Source organism: Salvelinus alpinus, chromosome 19 (assembly GCF_045679555.1).
Source record: "Salvelinus alpinus chromosome 19, SLU_Salpinus.1, whole genome shotgun sequence".
Lineage (NCBI taxonomy): Eukaryota > Metazoa > Chordata > Actinopteri > Salmoniformes > Salmonidae > Salvelinus > Salvelinus alpinus.
Window position 1 is genome coordinate 33,750,902 of NC_092104.1, and position 24,657 is coordinate 33,775,558.

Sequence of the window (24,657 nt, forward strand, 5' to 3'; positions counted from 1 at the left end):
TCCGATGAATTATAGGTTCATATTTCCACAGACGCCTACATTTTGGGGGGGCATTTAATATTTAAAAATAGGAACATTAATACAATTGGATTAACAGAATGCTTCATTTGAGTCATTCTCCACAGCTGTGAAAAACACTGTATCACTGTTGCACTTTTAATTCAACATCAACTGGATTTATATTACCTTTGTGATACATTTCCCATCAGAATAGGCCTGTTAGTTGCAAGAACCTGTCACAATCTGTATACAAGAAAGGCCAGTTTGGAGCTAATATCTAACGAAAGCTGTTTATAGACCAAACTTTTGTTGGTTCAAATCCCATAAGGAACATTTTGTTATCCTTCAAGGTGGTTTGGTTTAAGAAATCCATTGTTTTAATAAGTAAAGGCCTTTTTTCTTATATTGAATGACATTGGTATCCATGCCTGGCTACAGTGTTGTGAACGATCTTACTGTGAACACATTCCTATGCAAATGCTGATGGATTCACTGGAGTCTGACTACTACCATGGAGCTGTTTGCAATGTGTTTTGTCAATTTGTGTGATAGAAAGCTCTAGATCCTCCCAGGTACAACCAAATAAATGTATTTCCATAAGTGAAAAATCAAATAAATTGCAATTTGTTGGAGCACATAACCTGAGATTTTGGGAGACATGATAATCATCCAAATGTTAATGAGAGGTATTTGACATCTCAGCTGGAAATGAGAGACCTGTGGATTCTGGTAATGAATGTGTCTTAATTACGGTGTTTGACATTTAGAAATTCAGATGATCACTCTCATTCTTGAGTTCTATTTGCATTGCCTTCTTTAAGGTCAAATGGGTATGAATAATACATTAAGCAGGGGGTTCTTCAGCTCACAGCCAGCGATACCTGTCTTCATAGAAGTGCCAGCTGAGTCTTATCAAACTCATTGAACGTTGGGGATACAATCAATTAATATCACGTTGGGAAAGCAGGGTAAAAGCACATACACTGGAACCTTCCAGACACTTCCAACATCCTGTATCTATCGATAGGAGCACCAAGATAATGGTGACAAAGGAAAAAGGAGGCGTGATTGGATAAATTTCAACTTTTAATTTCAAGTACAGTGAAATGCTTTTCTTGCAAGCTCTAAACCCAACAATGCATTAATCAATATAAATGTACTACTAAAAATAATATAAGGTAGAACAAAAACGCACAAGAAATAAAATAAAGTATTTGCAGGGATTAGAATATATGATACACAGTGTGTGTGTGTGTGCGTGCGTGCGTGCGTGCGTGCGTGCGTGCGTGCGTGCGTGCGAGAGTGCATAGAGACAGTGCAAAAATAAAATACAATGGTCAACTCAGTCCATGTAGCTATTTTGTTAGCTATTTATCGGTCTTATTGCTTGGGGATAGAAGCTGTTCAGTAGCCTGTTGGTGTCAGACTTGATGCACCGGTACCTCTTGCCGTGCGGAAGCAGGGAGAACAGTATATTGCTTGGGTGGCTGGAGTCTAACGAATCCGGGCCTTCTTTTCACACCGCCTTATATAGAGTCCTGGGTGGCAGGGAGCCCGGCCCCAGTGATCTACTGGGCTGTCCGCATCACCCTCTGTAGTGCCATACGATTGAGGGCGGTGCTGTTGCCATACCAAGCAGTGACACAGCCAGTCAAGATGCTCTCAATGGTGCAGCTGTAGAACTTTTTGAGGATTTGAAGGCCAGTGCCAAACCTTTTCAACCTCCTAAGGGCAAAGAGATGCTGTCACATCTTCTTCACAACTGTGAGCATGTGTGTGGACCATTTTAAGTCCTTAGTGATTTGGACACTGAGAAACTTAAAGCTGTCGACCCGCTCCACTGCAGCCCTGTCGATGTGGATGGGGGATAAATACAGAAAGTTTACAATACAGATTGTTCTAAAGTAAGTTTTACTGTATATGTAAACCCTTTGTATAATGTACTACTTTAGTTGACAATATGGTAGCCTCTGTTTGTTCTGGCTGTGGACAATAACACAATTGAAATTGAGACTACACTAATTGTGTGTTTTGCAGCTCTGTCTCAGACTCCCAGACTGTCCATGTAGAATGGCACTGATTACTTACTCAACCTGACTTCTGTTATTATGGCTCATACATGCTAGCTAGACCTAACTCCTTGTAGCCTATAGGCCACTCCTAGGATTTGATGTCGTTTTGACAGCATGCTACCAGCATATAACAACAGGATGTTACATTGTCTCCTGCATGCCAAACCAAATAGATTTTTCTCTATAATCCCATAGTATGATTTATCTCTAAGAATGAACCACTGATATTCTAACCTGAGAGGAATCATATTAACTCCTCTAATTGGGGACTTATTTGTGTCTCTACGGTGGAGATGTGTCTATGCAATGTCTCCACATCATGCATTTGAAATATCAAAGGGTTAACCTGGAATTCATTTGCGATCAAAGGAGGGCCCAAAAAATAACCTTGGCAAGAGACTGCAAGAATTTAATGAGCAAAATTAACATGTATTAAATCTGACATTGTGCTTACATGGAAGATGTCTAGTAGAGCAACCAAATACTACACTTATTATTGGATAAACAATTCAGACTCCACAATGTTGTGCAAATAAAACTTAAAATACAAATATCAAGAAAATTAAATGTTTTATCCTATATGTGCAGTATGAGGAAACAAATAGGAGAGGATTTGTTCAAATATGAATTGTACACATTGCAGCTACATATGAAACACCAAAACAACTAACACTATTGCCTCATCACAAATTGTGCAGTTGTATTCCTGTGATAATTTTGAAACAATTATGCAATGGTCGATATTGACTGAAATTCATTGACAGTTATTAGATGGCTTGAAGCCAGCCTGGAATAGCCAGTGTGCTACATTTTAAGTTATTCACCTGGAGTCTCTCAGTTTCATAATTTGTTACTGTCTAAGGAGAATGCAACATTACAATAGATCTGTAGCCTTGAGGAGCCAGTTTCACTGGCTGTGTTTTACAACTCATTACCTGTAATTTCAGTGACGGATAGGGGAAGCAGCTTGAGGGCAGGCAGACATGGCACCAGAGACCACGGCCTCTGCCTGGGATGAGGTAAGAAGGAGAGGCAAACAAGCAGAGACTTATTATAGCTAATGATTGGTTAAAACATTGCTGGGAGACTGACAGCTCAGTATCTCACCGCAGGGCAAAAAAGGCACAGTCTGTTGCTTGTGGTTCAGACCATAAAGAACCCAGTCTGAGAGAGAGACGCCCTTGTCTGAGGGCATTGTACAGCGTGTTGAGGAAATGGTTCAAGTTATGGCTTATGGAAAATACTAATGAATGACAGCTATTGGTATTGCCTGCATACATAAAACATTTGAATAAAACTTATTTTGACTCTGCTCCATCCTAATTAGGCTAATGTGTATGTTCACAGCCTCTCTATAAGAGCTGATAAGGATACTGAGCATGGTAAGCAGATGAGAGAGTATGCATGTGGTTAACCATTGTTACTGTCAGACTCAGAAGGGGCTACACTGGGCCCTGGGGAACCCACAGAGCGGTGGGTTTGGAAGGCAGGTCAGTCTCCTACCATCTGGATGTTGCAGGAATACAATGCATCAACTAATTGCTTACTTCTATTTGTTTTTTTGAATTACCGAACTGCCAATTACATGGATGGGCATTTCAATGACAATCTACAGTCACAGTAGCTCTGCTCTCGCCCTTCTTTATAAGAAGTGTGGGTAAGGTAAGGTCTAAAACAGTCACAGGGTGAAGGAACTTCAATGTGCCAGTCCCCCAGCTAGAGGCTAATTGGTCCATCCCTGGCACTGCTCCCCATGTCCAAAGCCACCAAAAACTGTAACCTACCTTGTGTATTTTTCACTAATTGAATTGCCTAATGAGGTCCCAGGGGCTACATCCCAATACCTCAGAGTTAATTAAAGCCTCAGCACTGTGCCAAATGGTGAAAAAAATGCAGTAAAACAGGGAGAGAGCGAAACGGGTTTGGTGTGCTGGGGACGAGTCTGACCTGCTTTTTTGTCGTTGTTATGGGACTCTACATTCCAGGAAGGAACAGATGCCTATTATTTTTTTTATTTTTTGTTGGCTTCAAATTTTGTTACCTTGGCACGGCTTTTCATTTTCCGGTGTGGTTAGCCTAAATTCACCCAATTAAAGATTAACTAGTGATTCTTCCCCCACTATCGTCATGATATCCATTATAAACAACTAAATTGACAGAAATACAAGATGAATGACCACTACCAATATTTATCTTGAAGAATGTCAGAACTTATCATCAGCTGATGGAGTACTTAAACTCCCAGCAAATAGTCTCCCTCCAAGTTAGCATCTGTACCTGTATTTACAGGTTTGAACCTGTAGGAAATATGTTAATTGCTTCAAAATGTATATGTCGTCAAAATTATGTTATTGATTCATATATATTCAAATGAATGTGCGTGATCAGGCAGTGATGAAAGAAAAGAGAACCAGGCATTTATAAAAAACAATCTCAAAGGTTTATTTAACATGTCAAAAGAAAGTCACACTCTTGGGAATTTAAAAGGGGTATTTGCAAGGACTGAAATTATTGTCCAGAACTATAAATCAAACTCAATACTAACATTAATAATGTTTTGGCTAAAAGGAGAGGGTGTTTTTTGTTCCTTTTTCTTTTCTTTTATACAAGTAGTTTATTGGATAAATGCATCAAAAAAAGAAACCTGTTCTGCAGTAAACTTTACAAAAAATACATTTTGTTTCATTGGAGAGGAGTAGAAAAGGATGGGATCAAATATTGACCAATAATATTTATTCCTTTTCATCATTTAAAAAAAGTTCTAATATCTATTTTTTGAAAAGTAAAAGCAATATACAGCACAATAAAAGAGAGAAACAAAGAATTGCTTTTGTAGATTTAGTCAGACGATTTGGTTACCAAGGAGAGGGGCTGTGACTGGAAGAGGGCATGATGGGAATGTAGGGCTGCTTGATGGAAAGGAGAGGGCGGTGAGAGCATTGAGTGGTGCAGGGAGCTGAAGGGGATTGGCCGAGAGAGAATGGGTGTGGAGTGGCTGCCTGAAGTACCAATAGGGATGGAGATGCTTGGGTGGGAAGAGGAGGAGGAAGAGGATGAAGATGACGAAGATGAAGCAGATCCAGAGGGTTTGCCAGTTAGGAAATGGTGGTGCAGGCGTCCTTCTGGTTTGGTGGTGAGGGACAAGGGCTGGGCCTGCTCTGAGTGTGTGGCGGCGGGAGCGGCCGGGGAGGCCAGAGCTGCAGAGGGTGTGGCTGGAGAATCCAGCATGCTGCCGTGAGACGAGGCAGGGCTGTCACACATTTTCTCTGAGGGCAGGTATTGTACACACTGCTTCTTGTTACTGATTGAGAAGTCTGGAGAAACAAAAGGAGGGGGCTTTGTCAATATTGCTGTTAAATAAGCCTATAATCTGTTACAAGTCCTTCAACAGTGCCAGCTCCCTTGCATACATGATAGTTGGCCAAAAATACAAAACATTCACAAACAATGTACAGAACATGGAAAACCAAAAGGTCTGGGACAATTTTTTTACTTTGAATTAATGTATAAAAAAAAAGTACTTAGAAAAAGAACAAGGAAAAAGCAAGGGGTGAAATGCACAACTAAATGGCATAGGTTTTTAGAAACTAAAAAGATAGGGTGAAAAAAAGTGTATGTCTATGTCGATAACACATTAAATGCCTGCATGTAAATGAGGTTTGACTGCTGTGCTGCAACAGACCAGACCACTGCGGGTGGAGTGGAGAGCAGTGTCCTGCAGTTCAGCCTTACTGGTTCATAACAGCAGACATACCTGCCTCAACGTCACAATTAGCACTGAACTTCATATGCTGCTTGTGAAAGTATAGAGGGAAGAGAGGAGTTAGTTAGAAGGAGTTAGTGGCAAGCCAAGTGTAGCTAGCAGCACTATTTCACACAGGCCTATAGATGGAGTTCTTTCTGCCCTAAATAGAGAGGATAGGTCCAAGAAAAACAGAGAAAGAAAAGGACCCCTTACCCTCCGGTGTTGAGTCTGGCTTATTATCTCTCTTCCTCTTTTTCCGCTTTCCCTGCACAGATAAACAAAACAATGTACCGGTAGTCAGAAAAAAAACAGGTTACTATCAAAATGAAAGGAACATGCTTCAACACTACATCAAACAACTTCAGTGTCTGAGAACAACAGTCTTGTAGATCATTACAAATACACTATATGTGGAATTATTTTCTAACCAACTGGAAATGAGGCGCTTACTTACGTAACCCACATCTCCCTCCCTTGTTGAAAGATCCATGGGAAAAAGACCTACTCACATAGTTATCTCGTGCTGACCAGCCTGGGTAGAGTTGGGAGTGGAGTTGCCTCTCTTTCCTTGCCAGCTCATAGTATTTGGCTTGCTCTTCTCTCGATAGTGAGTGCCACTGTGAACACAAACATGACAAAAGTCAGAACTGGCCAAAGCATGTACAGAATTTACACAAACACACCTACAAACTGTGTGGTCAGGCAGTGTGCTGTGCTCACCCTTCGGCCCAGTATCTGGTTGATGGCAGCGCTCTCCTTCAGGGTGCACTCAGCCACCACCTTGGCCCTCATCTCCTTCATGTACAGCATGAAGGCATTCAGAGGCTTCTTGATGTGGGGCTTCTTGTCCTCCTCCTTCTTCGCCGGGCCAGGAGACTTTCTGCTGAGACACAAAATACACATTGCAAATGTCACTTAAAATAGTCCTCCTTGTGTATGAGGTCCGATTCCCTTCCAGAAGACCTGGCTGACCTCTTACAAAGAAACAGGATGCTCTAGAATCCTGGCCCTCTAAATGGAATTATGAATAGAGACGGGACACTCAGTCAATAGCCAATTTTAGTAAGAGTAAATAAAGTGTTTATATGTTTGGATAAAAGTAAATGTGAAGAATCTCAGTTATTGGTCCTTACGAATGCATAGAGGGGCTCATGTGGTCATGAGTGTTTGGCTCCTGCTTGATGGCTGGTGATACGATAGCAGGATGAGGGATGCCAGTCTGGTGCATGCCGTGGGGGTGATGGGGCATCATGTGGGGGGAGAAACGGCTGGACACCAAGCTGGAAACAACAAAGACAACACAACCCTAACGGTTAACAAACTTTCAACAAACTTCTTACACACTCTTTCGGTCTGACCTGTCAAGTCGACTGTTTGTCTGGAGTCTAGACTAAAGTAATGTCCACAATGAGCTACATATCTTTTTTTTTGTTCAAATAAAGGCTTTTTCAAAAGCCCCTTTATCCAACCATGCCTGGAGAAAAGTGAAGTGTATGGTAACCATGGTGACAGAGGGGACCTGACACCGGAAACCACTGCTTCCCGTGTTCAAAACCATGCAGGGTCTTTCTTCCACAGCTACCAGAACAGAACACCTTCAGATAGCACCACTCTCATTTTCCAACAGCTAACACAATGGTACATTGTACATGGACAAAGGGGGAAATTAAGTTCCATGCTCCTCTGCCACACATTCTTGTTAAATACATGAAAGGAAAATCCTTTAATGCTTCATAAAAATCTCAAAATTTAACAGACAGATATGGTCTATGAAAGTCCAAAATACACTATAACCTTGTACTTCATGTGAGTGTGTCCAGATGCTTTTCTTGCTATAAAAAAGGTTACTTAACAGTAGCACGTCAAATTGAGGACACCCCATTCGTAATTGGGTGTACACTTTAATCTCTCCAATATCTTTCTACTTAAACTATCATATCATACATAAAAGAGGGGGCTCTTCCACCATTACCATCCCAGCATCCCCTAAAAATCTAGCTGAGGAAAAGGAAAATATAAAACAGTAGAACATCAAATACAGTGGCTTGCAAAAGTATTCAACCCCACGTGGCATTTTTCCTATTTTGTTGCCTTACAACCTGGAATTAAAATTGATTTTGGGGGGGTTGTATCATTTGATTTACACAACATGCCTACCACTTTGAAGATGCAAAGTATTTGTAACTATTCACCCCCACAAAGTCAATACTTTGTAGAGCCACCTTTTTCAGCAATTACAGCTGCAAGTCTCTTGGGGTATGTCTCTATAAGCTTGGCACATCTAGCCACTGGGATTTTTGCCCATTCTTCAAGGCAAAACTGCACCAGCTCCTTCAAGTTGGATGGGTTCCGCTGGAGCATACTTTGACTAGGCCATTCCAAGACATTTAAATGTTTCCCCTTAAACCATTCAAGTGTTGCTTTAGCAGTATGCTTAGGGTCATTGTCCTGCTGGAAGGTGAACCTCCATCCCAGTCTCAAATCTCTGGAAGACTGAAACAGGTTTCCCCTCAAGAATTTCCCTGTATTTAGCACCATCCATCATTCCTTCAATTCTGACCAGTTTCCCAGTCCCTGCCGATGAAAAACATCCCCACAGCATGATGCTGCCACCACCATGCTTCACTGTGGGGATGGTGTTCTCGGGGTGATGAGAGGTGTTTGGTTTGCGCCAGACATAGCATTTTCCTTGATGGCCAAAAAGCTCAATTTTAGTCTCATCTGACCAGAGTACCTTCTTCCATATGTTTGGGGAGTCTCCCACATGCCTTTTGGCAAACACCAAACATGTTTGCTTATTTTTTTCTGGCCACTCTTCCATAAAGCTCAGCTCTGTGGAGTGTACGGCTTAAAGTGGTCCTATGGACAGATACTCCAATCTTCGCTGTGGAGCTTTGCAGCTCCTTCAGGGTTATCTTTGGTCTCTTTGTTGCCTCTCTGATTAATGCCCTCCTTGCCTGGTCTGTGAGTTTTGATGGGCGGCCCTCTCTTGGCAGGTTTGTTGTGGTGCCATATTCTTTCCATTTTTTAATTATGGATTTAATGGTGCTCCGTGGGATGTTCAAAGTTTCAGATATTTTTCAAAACCCAACCCTGATCTGTACTTCTCCACAACTTTGTCCCTGACCTATTTGGAGAGCTCCTTGGTCTTCCTGGTGCTGCTTGCTTGGCGGTGCCCCTTGCTTAGTGGTGTTGCAGACCTTTCAGAACAGGTGTATATATACACTGAGATCATGTGACAGATCATGTGACACTTAAATAAAGTCCACCTGTGTGCAATCTAACTAATTATGTGACTTCTGAAGGTAATTGGTTGTACCAGATCTTATTTAGGGGCTTCATGGCAAAGGGGGTGAATACATATGCACGCACCACTCTCCCGTTTTTAATTTTTATAAAACATGTTATTTTTTTCATTTCACTTGACCAATTTGGACTATTTTGTGTATGTCCATTACATGAAATCCAAATAAAAATCCATTTAAATTACAGGTTGTAATGCAACAAAATTGGAAAAACACCAAGGGGGATGAATACTTTTGCAAGGCACTGTACATACAGTATTATCATATATTTATGACAAAACTGTCAAATATTACATGAACAAGCCTTGTTCAGGTGGGGCAGACGGCAAGACAAACTTTGTAACACTGTGGCAGGAGCTGAGAGTACTATTGATCATACAGAGACCCTGATGAATATTTCATCCCATACTAACACCGGAAGGCTCGCTACAAATCTTTCAAATTTTGACAGTCGGGCAGAAAGTTCAATCAGATGGGAGTTGTCGGTTCAGATGAGCTTTGATTTGTCTTAATCGATTCTCAGCCCTTTCATCTTTGTGTGTGTATGTGTAGCAGATCAACTGAGAACATTGGCCTGGCCAGGGTAGTATAGCTCACAGAGAAAAGACAGTGCTGTCTACAGCATAGGGTTCTGAATGCCAATAATCTGTTCACTTTCCCTTTGGAAGGAAGGCTGAGCTAGTTTTTAGAAGACTTAGCACCCCTATTCCTTTGTAGTCCCTACTCACTGGCTATCCACGGTTGGATACCCCTGTCCTAAGACTTATAAACTCAGCAATGAAAACATCATAAACATGACTACAGAATGTAATACAACCACATATTATATATTGGTTGTATTATTGGTTGATATTGGTCTCTTTTTGGGGATGGTTAGGGGTTGGTGAGACTGGGTGACAAAGAGCAAAGCGATCCACTCACCTGGACATGGATGCATTCATTGCGAGGGTGGGATAGGGGTGCCGGAACCCCCCCGGGGGGATAGAGTACATGTGCTGGCCCTGCCTGAGAATCAGAGGAGTAGAGGAAGGCACCAGTGAGAAGAGGATCAGACACAGCTGTCAGATAACGCACCAGCACTAATCCAGCACTCAACTGCAATCCCCTGCTTGCGGAAAAGCACCGTTCAAATTGGTTACAAGACCCATAGCAAAACCCATAGAATGTGAAGAATGTATCCTAAATATCTAAAATATGTCATTGTTTTATTATCAAAATTGCATCAGAACGTGTCTATACCGCAAAGTTTGACAAATACTGTACATATTATACCGTATTCAAGGTTTCTATACTATACCAGGTTAGGACTGTACTTTGAGATAAATGCACTTCAACAAAACTATTCTCCATGTCTATAAGTTAGGAGGATGTGGGTTACTCCACAGATACATGGCATATTGCCATGGGGCAGAGAGGAAAATGTGCAGTTTTATAGCAAATCTCATGTTATTCTACATATTTTGCAATGAGGCTGAGAGCATTTAGCATTTTAATAGCTCATTTCCTACTATTCTACACATTTTGCCATGAGGCTGAGATTATTATATATTTTTTCCCCTGTCATTTTAAAAATTTCTTGCCATGGCTTATGACATGTTCGTATGCTATCTGGGGAGAAGGGTGTTTTTGTGGTTGGGGCCCCCAGAACCCGTAGCCCCCCCCCCCCCCCCCTTTGTGGGGGCTGCTAGGGTGTATGGTATGCCAGTGCATAAATATGTATATAATACTGTTCTATTTAATGCTGTGTGTTACTCACTGTGGCACCAGCCATCCCAGAGGGTGAGGGATCTGTCCCACTGCACCTGGAGACAGGGGGTAGTACGGAGAGAGCTCTGATGGATGGGGAGTCCGAGGAATGCCTGAAGGGAACACAGAGGGGACAGTTGAAGCAATAGATCATTTAAAGTCACAGTCAAGGTCATTTTCTCTAAGAAATGAATAGCTATATAGACTGCAGTTTAAGTTTAATGCAAGCCATGTAATGCATGCATTGAGGTGTGTGTGTGTGTGTGTGTGTGTGTGTGTGTGTGTGTGTGTGTGTGTGTGTGTGTGTGTGTGTGTGTGTGTGTGTGTGTGTGTGTGTGTGTGTGTGTGTGTACCGGTCTTTGGGTCAAGGATCTCCGGGGAGAGGTGTGAGGGAGGGGTTCCGGGGGAGAAATGTTCATTGCTGTAGGTGATGAGGGGGGTCAGCGGGTGGACGTGGTGAGCATGCTGCACCACTGGGACCTTGTTGGACTGTAGGAAAGACGAGAGGAACACACAGAGGGGCTTTAGACACCAGAGAGAGAGAGGACTAGATAGACCAAGGGTTTAATAGTCTCCCTGGGTCTCAAAAGACTCAAACAGAAACAGGCTCATTCATAAGTCTGACATTTGTTGTGCCCGATGCTTGACATGTATGACCAACATGCAAAGCCCTCTGCATCCTAATGCAAACTGTTCCAAATCCACCATGGACTCAGTTGGCATGAAGGTCATGACGTATGTTGTTGGTAGTCATGTGGGTAAAGGTGAGTCCCTATGCCTGAGAATGCTGCCTGCCTGTCTGTCTGCCTGCCACCCTCCCTGGTAAACAATGCAGGCTGTGGCTGTGTGTGTGACAGGCCCTATGATGCAATCTGGATCCCCACCAAGACACAGTGAAAGCCTGCAGATGCATACCAACACCATTACGGCCATTAAGTAGAGGAGAGAACTGTTTGTTCAACAGGCAAAACAACAGGGCCCAAGATCCAAAAGTTACACCAACACAAGCCCCCAGTACTGTTGGTAGCTCAGTTCCCATACACATGGCTAATCCCTAATCTCAAGCCGCAAACTCACCCGCACACTATTCAGTTCTTCATTGATCCATGTAGGATGACATTAACCCTGAACAGTGTTTTTAGTTCCTAATTGATATGGTTTGAGTACACTGGTACTAGATCTATCAATCTAGTCTAAGGGAATCAAATCCTATACACTCAAAGCACTCACAATACAGCATCAATCACAATGGGAGGTGGGGTATACATACACTTCAAGGAGTTAAAGAACTTTGATTTTGTTGGAGCAGACTCATTGTTATTTCAGCTATTTTAACAGAGCTGTGTGGTGGCAGAGAAACTCCATATCCCCTGACTCTAGTGCAGCTAGCTAGCGGACCTGGCCAGGACAGCCAGGAGGACGATGATAATAATAATAATAACCAGCGTCTCTACTTTCATTAGGCAGCGTTCGGCCTCACAGTTATTTCCTCTGGCTGCCCTGCTCAATGAAACGCTTGTTGGCCCAACTCGTCACATGGGAGGGCCAGGGGTGGGGGGGGGGGGAGAAAGGAGTCTTGTTCCTCCAACCTAACCTTTCTTCAGTATCCCTCCCAACCCCCTTCTCAACCTCTCGTCTAACCAACGAGGTCCAGGATGGAACAAGGTTTGCATTGAAACGACTGTACGCTCTCTCTCTTACTTCATGCTGCTTAGAATTGTTCCAAATATCAGGCATGCTTTTTCTGCCCTTTTTATAAAGCAGTTCCAACCTCTCCCCCTTTTTAAGACTTAGCAAACGTGTTTCTCCTGCTTCCAAAGCCTGCTTTAATTTCACTAATGTCAGTTGTGATGAGGAAATTGCAGATGCAAAGCCTTGTAAAAGGTAAAGTACATATTAGGTGTAAATAAACAATAAGCCCATGATACATGGATAAAGCTTTCATATTATAGGATTGCGTACGTATGATGATAATACATACATATCACACACACCTGGTTGGAGTCATTAAAACTAGTTTTTCAACCACTCCACAAATTTCTTGTTAACAAACTATAGTTTTGGCAAGTCGGTTAGGACATCTCCTTGGTGCATGACACAAGTAATGTTTCCAACAATTGTTTACAGACAGATTATTTCACTTACAATTCACTGTATCACAATTCCAGTGAGTCAGAAGTTTACGTACACTTTGTTTGACATCATGGAAAAATCAAAAGAAATCAGCCAAGACCTCAGAAAAAAAATTGTATACCTCCACAAGTCTGGTTCATCCTTGGGAGCAATTTCCAAATGCCTGAAGGTACCACGTTCATCTGTACAAACAATAGTACGCAAGTATAAACACCATGGGACCACGCAGCCGTCATACCACTCAGGAAGGAGATGCGTTCTGTCTCCTAGAGATGAACGTACTTTGGTGCGAAAAGTGCAAATCAATCCCAGAACAGCAAAGGACCGTGTGAAGATGCTGGAGTAAACAGGTACAAAAGTATCTATATCCACAGTAGCTCAGGCAGCTCAGCAAGGTAGAAGCCACTGCTCCAAATCCGCCATAAAAAAAGCCAGACTACGGTTTGCAACTGCACATGGGGACAAAGACGGTACTTTTTGGAGAAATGTCCTCTGGTCTGATGAAACAAAAATAGAACTGTTTGGCCATAATGACCATCGTTGTGTTTGGAGGAAACAGGGGGAGGCTTGCAAGCCAAAAAAATGAAGCACGGGGGTGGCAGCATCATATTGTGGGGGGTTCTTTGCTGCAGTAGGGACTGGTGCACTTCACAAAATAGATGGCATCATGAGCAAGGAAAATTATGTGGATATATTGAAGCAACATCTCAAGACATCAGTCAGGAAGTTAAAGCTTGGTCGCAAATGGGTCTTCCAAATGGACAATGACCCCAAGCATACTTCCAAAGTTGTGGCAAAATGGCTTAAGGACAACAACGTCAAGGTATTGGAGTGGCCTTCACAAAGCCCTGACCTCAATCCTATAGAAAATGTGTGGGTAGAACTGAAAAAGCGTGTGCGAGCAAGGAGGCCTACAAACCTGACTCAGTTACACCAGCTCTGTACGGAGGAATGGGACAAAATTCACCCAACTTATTGTGGGAAGCTTGTGGAAGGCTAACGGAGACGTTTGACCCAAGTTCAACAATTCAAAGGCAATGCTACCAAATACTAATTGAGTGTATGTAAACTTCTGACCCCCCTGGGAATGTGATGTAAGAAATTAAAGCTGAAATAAATCATTCTCTCTACTTTTATTCTAACATTTCACATTCTTAAAATAAAGTGGTGATCCTAACTGACCTAAGACAGGGAATTTTTACTAGGATTAAATGTCAGGAATTGTGAAAAACTGAGTTTAAATGTATTTGGCTAAGGTTTATGTAAACTGCCGACTTCAATGTACATTAGAGGTCGACCGATTAAATCGGAATGGCCGATTAATTGGGGATGATTTCAAGTTTTCATAACAATCGGTAATCTGCATTTTTGGACACCGATTATGGACGATTACATTGCACTCCACGAGGAGACTGCGTGGCAGGCTGACTACCTGTTACGCGAGTGCAGCAAGGAGCCAAGGTAAGTTGCTAGCAAGCATTAAACTTATCTTATAAAAACAAGCATTCTTAACATAATCACTAGTTAACTACACATGGTTGATGAGATTACTAGTTTATCTAGCTTTTCGATGTGGTGCCCGTGACGTTATCTTCGAATCACAGCCTACTTCGCCAAATGGGTGATTTAACAAGTGCATTCGCGAAAAAAGCACTGTCGTTGCACCAATGTGTACCTAACCATAAACATCAATGCCTTTCTTAAAATCAATACACAAGTATATATTTTTAAACCTGCATATTTAGTTAATATTGCCTGCTAACAATTTCTTTTAACTAGTGAAATTGTGTCACTTCTCTTGCGTTCTGTGCAAGCAGAGTCAGAGTATATGCAGCACTTTAGGCTGCCTGGCTCGTTGCGAATTGTGTGAAGACCATTTCTGCCTAACAAAGACCGTCATTAATTTGCCAGAATTGTACATAATTATGATATAACATTGAAGGTTGTGCAATGTAACAGCAATATTTAGACGTAGGGATGTCACCCGTTCGATAAAATACAGAACGGTTCCGTATTTCACTGAAAGAATAAACGTTTTGTTTTCTAAATGATAGTGTCCGGATTTGACCATATTAATGACCTAAGGCTCGTATTTGTGTGTTATTATATTATAATTAAGTCTATGATTTGATAGCGCAGTCTGACTGAGTGGTGATAGGCAGCAGCAGGCTCGTAAGCATTCATTCAAACAGCACTTTCCTGCATTACACTGTTTATGACTTTCAGCCTATCAACACCCGAGATTAGGCTGGCAATACTATATTGCCTATAAGAACATCCAATAGTCAAAAGGTATATGGTTTTGACAAGGTATGGGTGGGTATACAGAAGATGGTATTTGACCAAATAGGACTAAGTCCATAATATGGCAAGAACAGCTCAAATAAGCAAAGAGAAAACGACAGTCCATCATTACTTTACGACATGGTCAGTCAATTCGGAAAATTTTAAGAACTTTGAAAGTTTCTTCAAGTGCAGTCGCAAAAACCATTAAACACTATGATGGAACTCTCTCTCATGAAGAACACCACAGGAAAGGAAGACCCAGAGTTTCCTCTGTTGCAGAGGATAAGTTCATTAGCGTTAACTGCACCTCAGTTTGCAGCCCAAATAAATGCTTCACAGAATTCAAGTAACACACACAACATCAACTGTTCAGAGGAGACTGTGTGAATCAGGCCTTCGTGGTCAAATTGCTGCAAAGAAACCACTACTTATGGACACCAATAAGAAGAAGAGACTTACTTGGGCCAAGAAACACGAGCAATGAACATTAGACCGGTGGAAATCTGTCCTTTGGTCTGAGGAGTTGAGATTTTTGGTTCCAACCGCAGTGTAGGTGAATGGATGATCTCCACATGTGTGGTTCCCACCGTGGTGTGCTGGTGTGGGGGTGCTTTGCTGGTGACACGGTCTGTGATTTATTTAGAATTCAAGGCACAATTAACCAGCATGGCTACCACAGCATTCTGCAGTGATACGCCATCCCATCTGGTTAAGGTTTAGTGGGACTATCATTTGTTTTTCAACAGGACAATGACCCAAAACAACTCCAAGCTGTGTACGGGCTATTTTACCAAGAAGGAGAGTGATGAGTGCTGCATCAGTTGACCTGGCCTCCACAATCCTCTAGGCCTCAACCAAATTGAGATGGTTTGGGATGAGTCGGACCGCAGAGTGAAGGAAAAGCAGCTAACAAGTGCTCAGCATGTGTGAGAACTCCTACAAGACTGTTGGAAAAGCATTCCAGATGAAGCTGGTTGAGAGAATGTGCAAAGCTGTCATCAAGGCAAAGGGTGGCTACTTTGAAGAACCAAAAATATATTTTGATTTGTTTTACACTTTTTTCATTACTACTTGATTCCATGTGTGTTCTGTCATAGTGTTGATGTCCCCACTATTATTCTACAATGTAGAAAATAGTACAAATAAAGAAAACCCCTTTTCCGGGATGGAAAAATGCCAACAGTGTAAACTTAAAGGGATAATTGGGGATTTTGGAAATGAGGCCCTTTATCTACTTTCTCAGAGTCAGATGAACTCGTGGATACCATTTTTATGTCTCTGCTTGCAGTTAGAAGGAGGTTGCTAACTAGCATTAGCGCAATGACGAAGTAAAATGGGTATCCCCTCCTTTCTGCGACTGTTGCCACCGCTGCTAAAAAAAACTAGAGAAAAGACTGGATGGTTGCATAAAGCATTTATGCATAATGTAGAAAACCCAAAGCCCAAATGTCATGTATACTTTAGGCATTCTTTGTTGTTCCACTTCATGTACAATGTGAGTGAATTTTCCCTATATTGTGGATGCTGTTTGAGACCTCTAGACCTGAGAGCCAACACATTTTTGGGAAGCACTTCAGTGAGAATTGGAAACGATCGCCATTAATAATTCATACTTTGGAATACACCAATCATGTGTTCGCTCAGAAGAGAGTTTAAAGTTTAACAGCGCCAGTTTCAACATGAAGACCAGTATGCATACGAGTAAAGCAAGCAAAAAAATGGAACAGAAATATGTAGACGTGGGCTGTCCACATGCAAAAGCATTTAGGCCAGCGGCCTACCTGTTTAAACCATCTTCAGAGGAGAGGTCCCATTGTGGTCTACCTTTAAGTACATAAATGGTTACCTCATCAACTTCTACTGGGTTATTAGGTGCTGACAGAAAAGCAATAAGCAAGTCCCTCCCTCTAGATCAGAATATTGCGAGTAGTTACAATTAAATAAAAGCATTGGTATTACACTTCTTCATTCTGTCACATTGAACTTTCAGTTGGATAGCAGTTCAACAGTAGTTACCAGTTAGCCAACATGAAAAGAATAAATCGCACAAAAACAAGTCGTCTTAACATGTAAAAGTGAAGAACGCCAACTTAAAATCATGGTTTGAAATAAAAGGAAGCACTCCCCAGCCCATCAATACCTCCATTCAGCCTCTAATTATCCCTTTACCCATCACAGCCTCACATGCTTGGGTTCATGATCCACGGTCAAGGTGTAATATGGAAACCACATGGATCATGAGCTGTGTTTCAAATAAAAACAACATCTACGTGACGACCGGGACATAGAAGGAGCAATCTGGAGGCAGGCGGGACCTGCATTGACACACAGACATCGTGCTCTCTACATAGACCTGCCTGCTCGTTAAACTACCCAGTCCACTGTAACAAAGCACAATGCCTTCACAACTGACGTGTGGCAACACTGTTGAATGATATTGGATTCGAGTTGACACGGTAACAGGAAGATGAAAAATAGCAAAACGTTGCTGAGCCAGTGCAGAGACAAGGTGGCTGTCTGTTAAGCAGTTTGAGGCGAAAGAGGCCAAGGTGGCAGTACCTCACTGGGCCGTTAAACTTGGAACACTGCTAAGAAAAGCTTAGTCCTTGGTCAATGTGGGTGGAGGGGTAGATTTCATTCAAATAAACATGTTTTTGGATCCTGCACATCTGAATTGAATTACTAGGCAAACAGCCGATGGGGAAGAGCGCTCAGAAGAAACTGAATAACCCCAGAGCTTTGTGTGTGCCTTTCTGCTACGTGACCCCTTCTGGGTGGGAGGCTCAGAGGCTTTTCAAAACTCCAGGAAAGAAAGAGTGAAAAGAATGCATGGCATGCTGAGAAATCCAATAATTGTTTTTCAATGCCAACAGGAAAAGGACATAAGAGTGGACTGACTGTCGTATGCTTTTAGAACAAGCCCACCAAAAACTATGGCACAGACAAGCTGCGTCGCTTTACGTCTGACCAGTCATCCCCACTGAAAGGGTCAATGGCAATTAGATTTAAAGTTAACAAAATGGCCGTGTCACGTTGCAGTTGCTAGACACCAATAAATAATTTAGTGTTTCACCTAGGTCACGAGGAACTGAGAGGGCAAGCGAAAAGGCAAGCATTGACACAAACATAGTCAGCACTAGTTACCACAGCCACAAAGTCATAGATTCCGTCCTATTTGTTCAACTTATCTTCTTTAGATGTGATTTCAAACCTAACCTTAACCACACTGCTAACCATACCCTTAAAATACAAACAAAAAGCTACATTTTGTTTTCATGAATTTGTGGCTGTGGTAACTACTGGAAACCTACAAACATGGTGAAATTACTAAAAAAGGATGTAGAGAATAATTATTCAACACTGATTAATCAAATAGCCGATTATGAAAGTTTTGGTTTTCAGATGGCTATGTACTTGGATGTTGGGAACTGGTTCCTATATTTTGAATTTCACTGAGGTACTGAGTCCAGTGTGTGTCTATAAAATCAAGGTTTCTGCAGAACCATGGAAGGACTGCAGCCTTCCCATCAGTATTCAGTTAAGGCTTTCCAAAACCTTTGATTTTATGATGGACTCTGGTTGTTTAATGCGTAATGCAACATGGCAAATCTCAGAGCACACCCAGTAAAACACATTTTGACTGCAAGCTAGCAGAAAGTAGCTTTGCCAAAACCAACCTGTAGTATTCTCATTCGATGTCTTTACAAAAACTGCTATTCAGTCTAATGTGCCGAAAATATCAACGGAAACTCCATGGACAAGCCATTTTTGGATGCACACCCATGTCAATGCTGAGCTCTTACCACTTTGATTCACTTAACAAGCAATCTGGTGACCTCCATCCTGCTCTAAGTGAGTTATGACAAGCTGCTGACACAGTGACCAAGACCAATGCTCCTGTTGTCAACATGATTGTTCTGTAATGGGGTACTGAAACACAAGATAGAAGAATTCCTCTGTCTTTGTCAAATTCAGAGCAGGAGGCCATTTTGAGCTGTGAGTACTGATGATCTGATGACTGGACTGGGCAGACAAACACTGAAGTTAGGGCTGTCAGATCTCATTAGGAAGTCACATTCTTTGTAAACATCCTCCATTGATGTTTTAACTTTTGCTAGTGAAAATTGTGGACACCCCTTCAAATTAGTGGATTAAGCCATTTCAGTCCATAAAATGGACCACACAGCCATGCAAACTCCATAGACAAACATTGGCAGTAGAATGGCCTTACTGAAGAGCTCAGTGACTTTCAACGTTGCAGTCATAGGATGCCACCTATCCAACAAGTCAGTTGGTCAAATTTCTGCCCTGCTAGAGCTGCCCGTCAACTGTAAGTGCTGTTATTGTGAAGTGGAAACGTCAAGGAGCAACAACGGCTCAGCCGTGAAGTGGTAGGCCACACAAGCTCACAGAACGGAACCACCGAGTGCTGAAGCACGTATCGTGTAAAAATCGAGTCCTTGGTTGCAACACTCACTACCAAGTTCTAAACTGCCTCTGTAAGCACCGTCAGCACAATAATTGTTCATTGGGAACTTCATGGGTTTCCATCACCAAGCAGCCGCACAGAAACCTAAGGTCACAATGCGCAATGCCAAGTGTCAGCTGGAGTGGTGTAAAGCTTGCCGCCATTGGACTCTGGAGCAGTGGAAACGCGTTCCCTCAAGTGATGAATCACGCTTCACCATCTGGCAGTCCGACAGACAAATCTGCGTTTGGCGAATACTAGGAGAACGCTACCTGCCCCAATGCATAGTGCCAGCTGTAAAGTTTGGTGGAGGAGGAATAATGGTCTGGGGCTGTTTTCATGCTTCGGACTCAACCCCTTAGTTCCAGTGAAGGGAAATCATAACGCTACAGCATACAATGACATTCTAGACAATTCTGTGCTTCCAACTTTGTGCCAAAAGTTTGGAGAAGGACCTTTCCTGTTTCAACATGACAATGCCCCCGTGCACAAAGCAAGGTCCATTCAGAAATGTTTTGTCAAGATTGGTGTGGAAGAACTTGACTGGCCTGCACAGAGCCCTGACCTCAACCCCATTGAACACCTTTGGGATGAATTGGAACGCCGACTGCAAGCCAGGCCTAAATCGCCCAACATCAGTGCCAGACCTCACTAATGCTCGTGGCTGAATGGAAGCAAGTCCCTGCAGCAATGTTCCAATATCTAGTAGAAAGCCTTCCCAGAAGAGTGGAGGCTGTTATAGCAGCAAAGGGGGGACCAACTCCATATTAATGCCCACAATTTTAGAATGAGATGTTCGACGAGCAGGTATCCACATACTTCTGTAGTGTATAAATACAGTGAAGTACACAGGGTTTCCATTAGGAAAAAGTGTCGCTTGACATTTGACCGGTAACATTTTAATTTACAGGACATTTGAGAAATGTATCGGACTCATATGCGTAAGGTGCATAACCTGATTAGGGCGTCCATTCACGGTGCTCAGAATGACAGAAATCACATTTAGATTATGGTCATTCATATTAACAGAACATGCAAGTCGAGGATGCAACGATGTGCGGTCCTTCTTACCAAATTCTGATGCGCACTTTGAAGATGTTTAGACTAACTGTCCACATTTACTTTTCCTCAGCCTCCAAGATGAGTAACGCACAGCAAAATCACTAGCCTTTGTCAATCTACTATCCCCCATAGTAGGAAAGTTGACCTGTTCTATTTGGTCAGCTTGTCGAGAAGGAAATAGTCTATTCCAAACAGACTCTGGGACAGTTGTGGGAAGATTTGATCCCAAATTCATATAACCAGTAGGCCTTGGCTACATCAAACATTTTTTTTTTCTCAATGCATCTGATGAAACAGATCAGAACGTTTAGCTTAAAATGTTCTTCACATTATAAGCGCAGCAATCCACACAAGGCAGTAGGCTAAACGTGAATGTTCGTTCCATAATGCAATTAGCAGGAAAACACCATTGTCAAAAGGGCACTTCATGTGAGAGGTTTCATGTGACAGATGAAAATATCCACTAAGAGATTTAGTAGCAAGGAAATACATGCCTCATAATGTAATCAACCATTCAGGTTTCAAACAATGAAGTATGTTGTTTTCAAAATGCCTAGCCTACTGCCTCCAGCTCATTGCACAGTGGTGTGTGACACGCTGATGAATGTGATTTCTGTCATTCTGAGCACCGTGAATGGACGCCCTAATCAGGTTATGCACCTTACGCATATGAGTCCGATACATTTCTCAGACGACGCAATCGCAACCACACTGCACACTGCCCTAACCCATCTGGACAAGAGGAATACCCATGTGAGAATGCTGTTCATCGATTACAGCTCAGCATTTAACACCATAGTACCCTCCAAACTCGTCATCAAGCTCGAGACCCTGGGTCTCGACCCCGCCCTGTGCAACTGGGTCCTGGACTTCCTGACGGGCCGCCCCCAGGTGGTGAGGGTAGGTAACAACATCTCCACCCCGCTGATCCTCAACACTGGGGCCCCACAAGGGTGCGTTCTGAGCCCTCTCCTGTACTCCCTGTTCACCCACGACTGCGTGGCCATGCACGCCTCCAACTCAATCATCAAGTTTGCGGATGACACTACAGTGGTAGGCTTGATCACCAACAACGACGAGACGGCCTACAGGGAGGAGGTGAGGGCCCTCGGAGTGTGGTGTCAGGAAAATAACCTCATACTCAACGTCAACAAAACAAAGGAGATGATTGTGGACTTCAGGAAACAGCAGAGGGAGCACCCCCCTATCCACATCGACGGGTCAGTAGTGGAGAAGGTGGAAAGTTTTAAGTTCCTCGGTGTACACATCACGGACAAACTGAATTGGTCCACCCACACAGACAGCGTTGTGAAGAAGGCGCAGCAGCGCCTCTTCAACCTCAGGAGGCTGAAGAAATTCGGCTTGTCACCAAAAGCACTCACAAACTTCTACAGATGCACAATCGAGAGCATCCTGTCGGGCTGTATCACCGCCTGGTACGGCAACTGCTCCGCCCACAACCGTAAGGCTCTCCAGAGGGTAGTGAGGTCTGCAGAACGCATCACCAGGGGCAAACTACCTGCCCTCCAGGACACCTACACCACCCGATGTCACAGGAAGGCCATAAAGATCATCAAGGACAACAACCACCCAAGCCACTGCCTGTTCACCCCGCTATCATCCAGAAGGCGAGGTCAGTACAGGTGCATCAAAGCAGGGACCGAGAGACTGAAAAACAGCTTCTATCTCAAGGCCATCAGACTGTTAAACAGCCACCACTAACATTTAGCGGCCGCTGCCAACATACTGACTCAACTCCAGCCACTTTAAAAATGGGAATTGATGGAAATTATGTAAAAATGTACCACTAGCCACTTTAAGCAATGCCACTTAATACAATGTTTACATACCCTACATTACCCATCTCTTATGTATATATACTGTACTCTATATCATCTACTGCATCTTGCCATCTTTATGTAATACATGTACCACTAGCCACTTTAAACTATGCCACTTTATGTTTACATACCCTACAGTACTCATCTCATACGTATATACCGTACTCTATACCATCTACTGCATCTGCCATGCCGTTCTGTACCACCACTCATTCATATATCTTTATGTACATATTCTTTATCCCTTTACACTTGTGTGTGTGTGTAAGGTAGTAGTGTGGAATTGTTAGGTTAGATTACTGTTGGTTATTACTGCATTGTCGGAACTAGAAGCACAAGCATTTCGCTACACTCGCATTAACATCTGCTAACCATGTGTATGTGACTAATAAAATTTGATTTGATTTGATTTGAAGCCCGTCTTCCTTGCCATTTGAGATGCAGCAGCAGCAGCTCTCGCGCTGTCTGACAGATTTTCCGCTCAAAGGCTTTGTATGCTGTACGTGTGTGATAAAAAAAGGTACATAATGAATATACTGCAGACTACACACTCGCCTATTTAATTCCACTAAATTATGCAAATTAACCTATAGACCGATAAGCATGACCAGTCAAATTAATTTCCATAGACTGGTATTTCCATCAATGAATAGGCTAAAAAGCATTACTTCGCAATGGGATTTTCTTATTTTCCGCGACAATTGGCCAGCGCCAAATTGATTTAAAAATCGATTTTTCTACCCTGGTACACACACTAAAAGGTAAAAATATATGTTTTTAGGAAAGTAGTGTTTTTTTTAAGACAAGGGCAATCAATGAGTTGGTCTGATGGGAAGTTGTGATGTCATCGGCCTCCCCCTCCGTTGAGGAGCAATAGAGAATAAAAGAGGAAAGACCCACCCCCCTACTTGTGATGTCATGACTTACCTGGACCACCTATTGAGATGTGCCTTTTCTTAACTAAATCAGGTGTTAAATGAGGTGAGAAGGAGACTGGAGTGCCACTTTAATGTTGAGTCACTTATAACATGTCGAACAGTCTAACATGGACCAATCAGTAGGAATGGTAGAATGACCTGAAGGAATGGTATTGGCAGCATGACCTCCATGGTTATGATCGGGCTGCATTACTCTAGTTTGAGGAGTACGTTATTGCTGCTGTGCAAACGCACATGATCTGTGGTGCCAGATGGCAGACAGCTCTCTCCCTGTCCAGTCTGCTTCAGCAAGGCCGGACACTAGTGGTGGAGAGACAAGGCAAGGGCTGACTCCCACAATACATCAACTGGCCCTGCATCGCCATTGATGTATAATGAATGAAGAGGTAGCGCTCTGAGTATGATATGGGGCGGGGTTGGGTATTCACAGACAAGCTTGTTCCCTTCTATTGTTCCCTTCTCCCTAGTCTGCCCACCCATACCACCAAAAGCAATACCAACTGAATGCTAAACAAACCTGTCTCGTAAATAATTGAGGATCTCGGCCGGAGCAGGCTCTGATTAGCATACGGGCCTTATGGACCCAATCTGCACAGCAGCTACAGGACAGACTTCCCCATTCCACAGGCTTCTCATATCCAAACAAGGGTTTCATTTCTTTTTCAAAGCTTCCTCTCGCTCCTGGTCCACTAAGACAACGAGAGGAGTCCTGGTGAGACCAGCTCCATCATTCATTACAATTCACATTGTTGTCTGCTGCAGGCCAGGCACCGTGAGGGACACTTGATGATCCGAGTCACCAGGAATCTGATCATCAGCGATGGCATCATCATCTCATTACTGCTGTAGAACTGCTGCTAAATGACTAATTCATCAGCAAATACACTAAGGGGGAGAATGCCTTTCTACAAACACATTCTAGGGCAGATAAGTCATCAGTAAAATGGCCATATGTGTATGAACAATTGAAGATTCTGAAGGTACATGCATGTGTATACTTGAGGGTCACCCCCAGGAGTCCCACAATCAATATCAGAGAAAAACGCTGTCTCCACGCCAGC

General features: G+C 42.7%; 1 protein-coding gene across 4 annotated transcripts in view; it reads right to left on the reverse strand.

Moving 5' to 3' along the window:
* Window positions 1–4,489: 4,489 nt before the first annotated feature.
* LOC139545392 (transcription factor 7-like 1-B) overlaps window positions 4,490–24,657 on the reverse strand; it is a 51,373-nt gene continuing 31,205 nt past the window's right edge. For 2 of the 4 annotated variants that reach the window (XM_071353112.1, XM_071353110.1), the window contains 8 exons: window positions 11,222–11,357; window positions 10,879–10,981; window positions 10,044–10,127; window positions 6,951–7,097; window positions 6,538–6,700; window positions 6,327–6,434; window positions 6,031–6,082; window positions 4,490–5,386 (listed from right to left, as the gene is read on the reverse strand). In XM_071353112.1, the coding sequence (XP_071209213.1) occupies window positions 4,911–5,386; window positions 6,031–6,082; window positions 6,327–6,434; window positions 6,538–6,700; window positions 6,951–7,097; window positions 10,044–10,127; window positions 10,879–10,981; window positions 11,222–11,357 (1,269 nt within the window). In that variant the 3' untranslated portion in view covers window positions 4,490–4,910. Of the gene's footprint in view, window positions 5,387–5,826; window positions 5,864–6,030; window positions 6,083–6,326; window positions 6,435–6,537; window positions 6,701–6,950; window positions 7,098–10,043; window positions 10,128–10,878; window positions 10,982–11,221; window positions 11,358–24,657 lie in introns of all 4 variants that reach the window. The other 2 variants (XM_071353113.1, XM_071353111.1) reach the window with 2 other exon arrangements.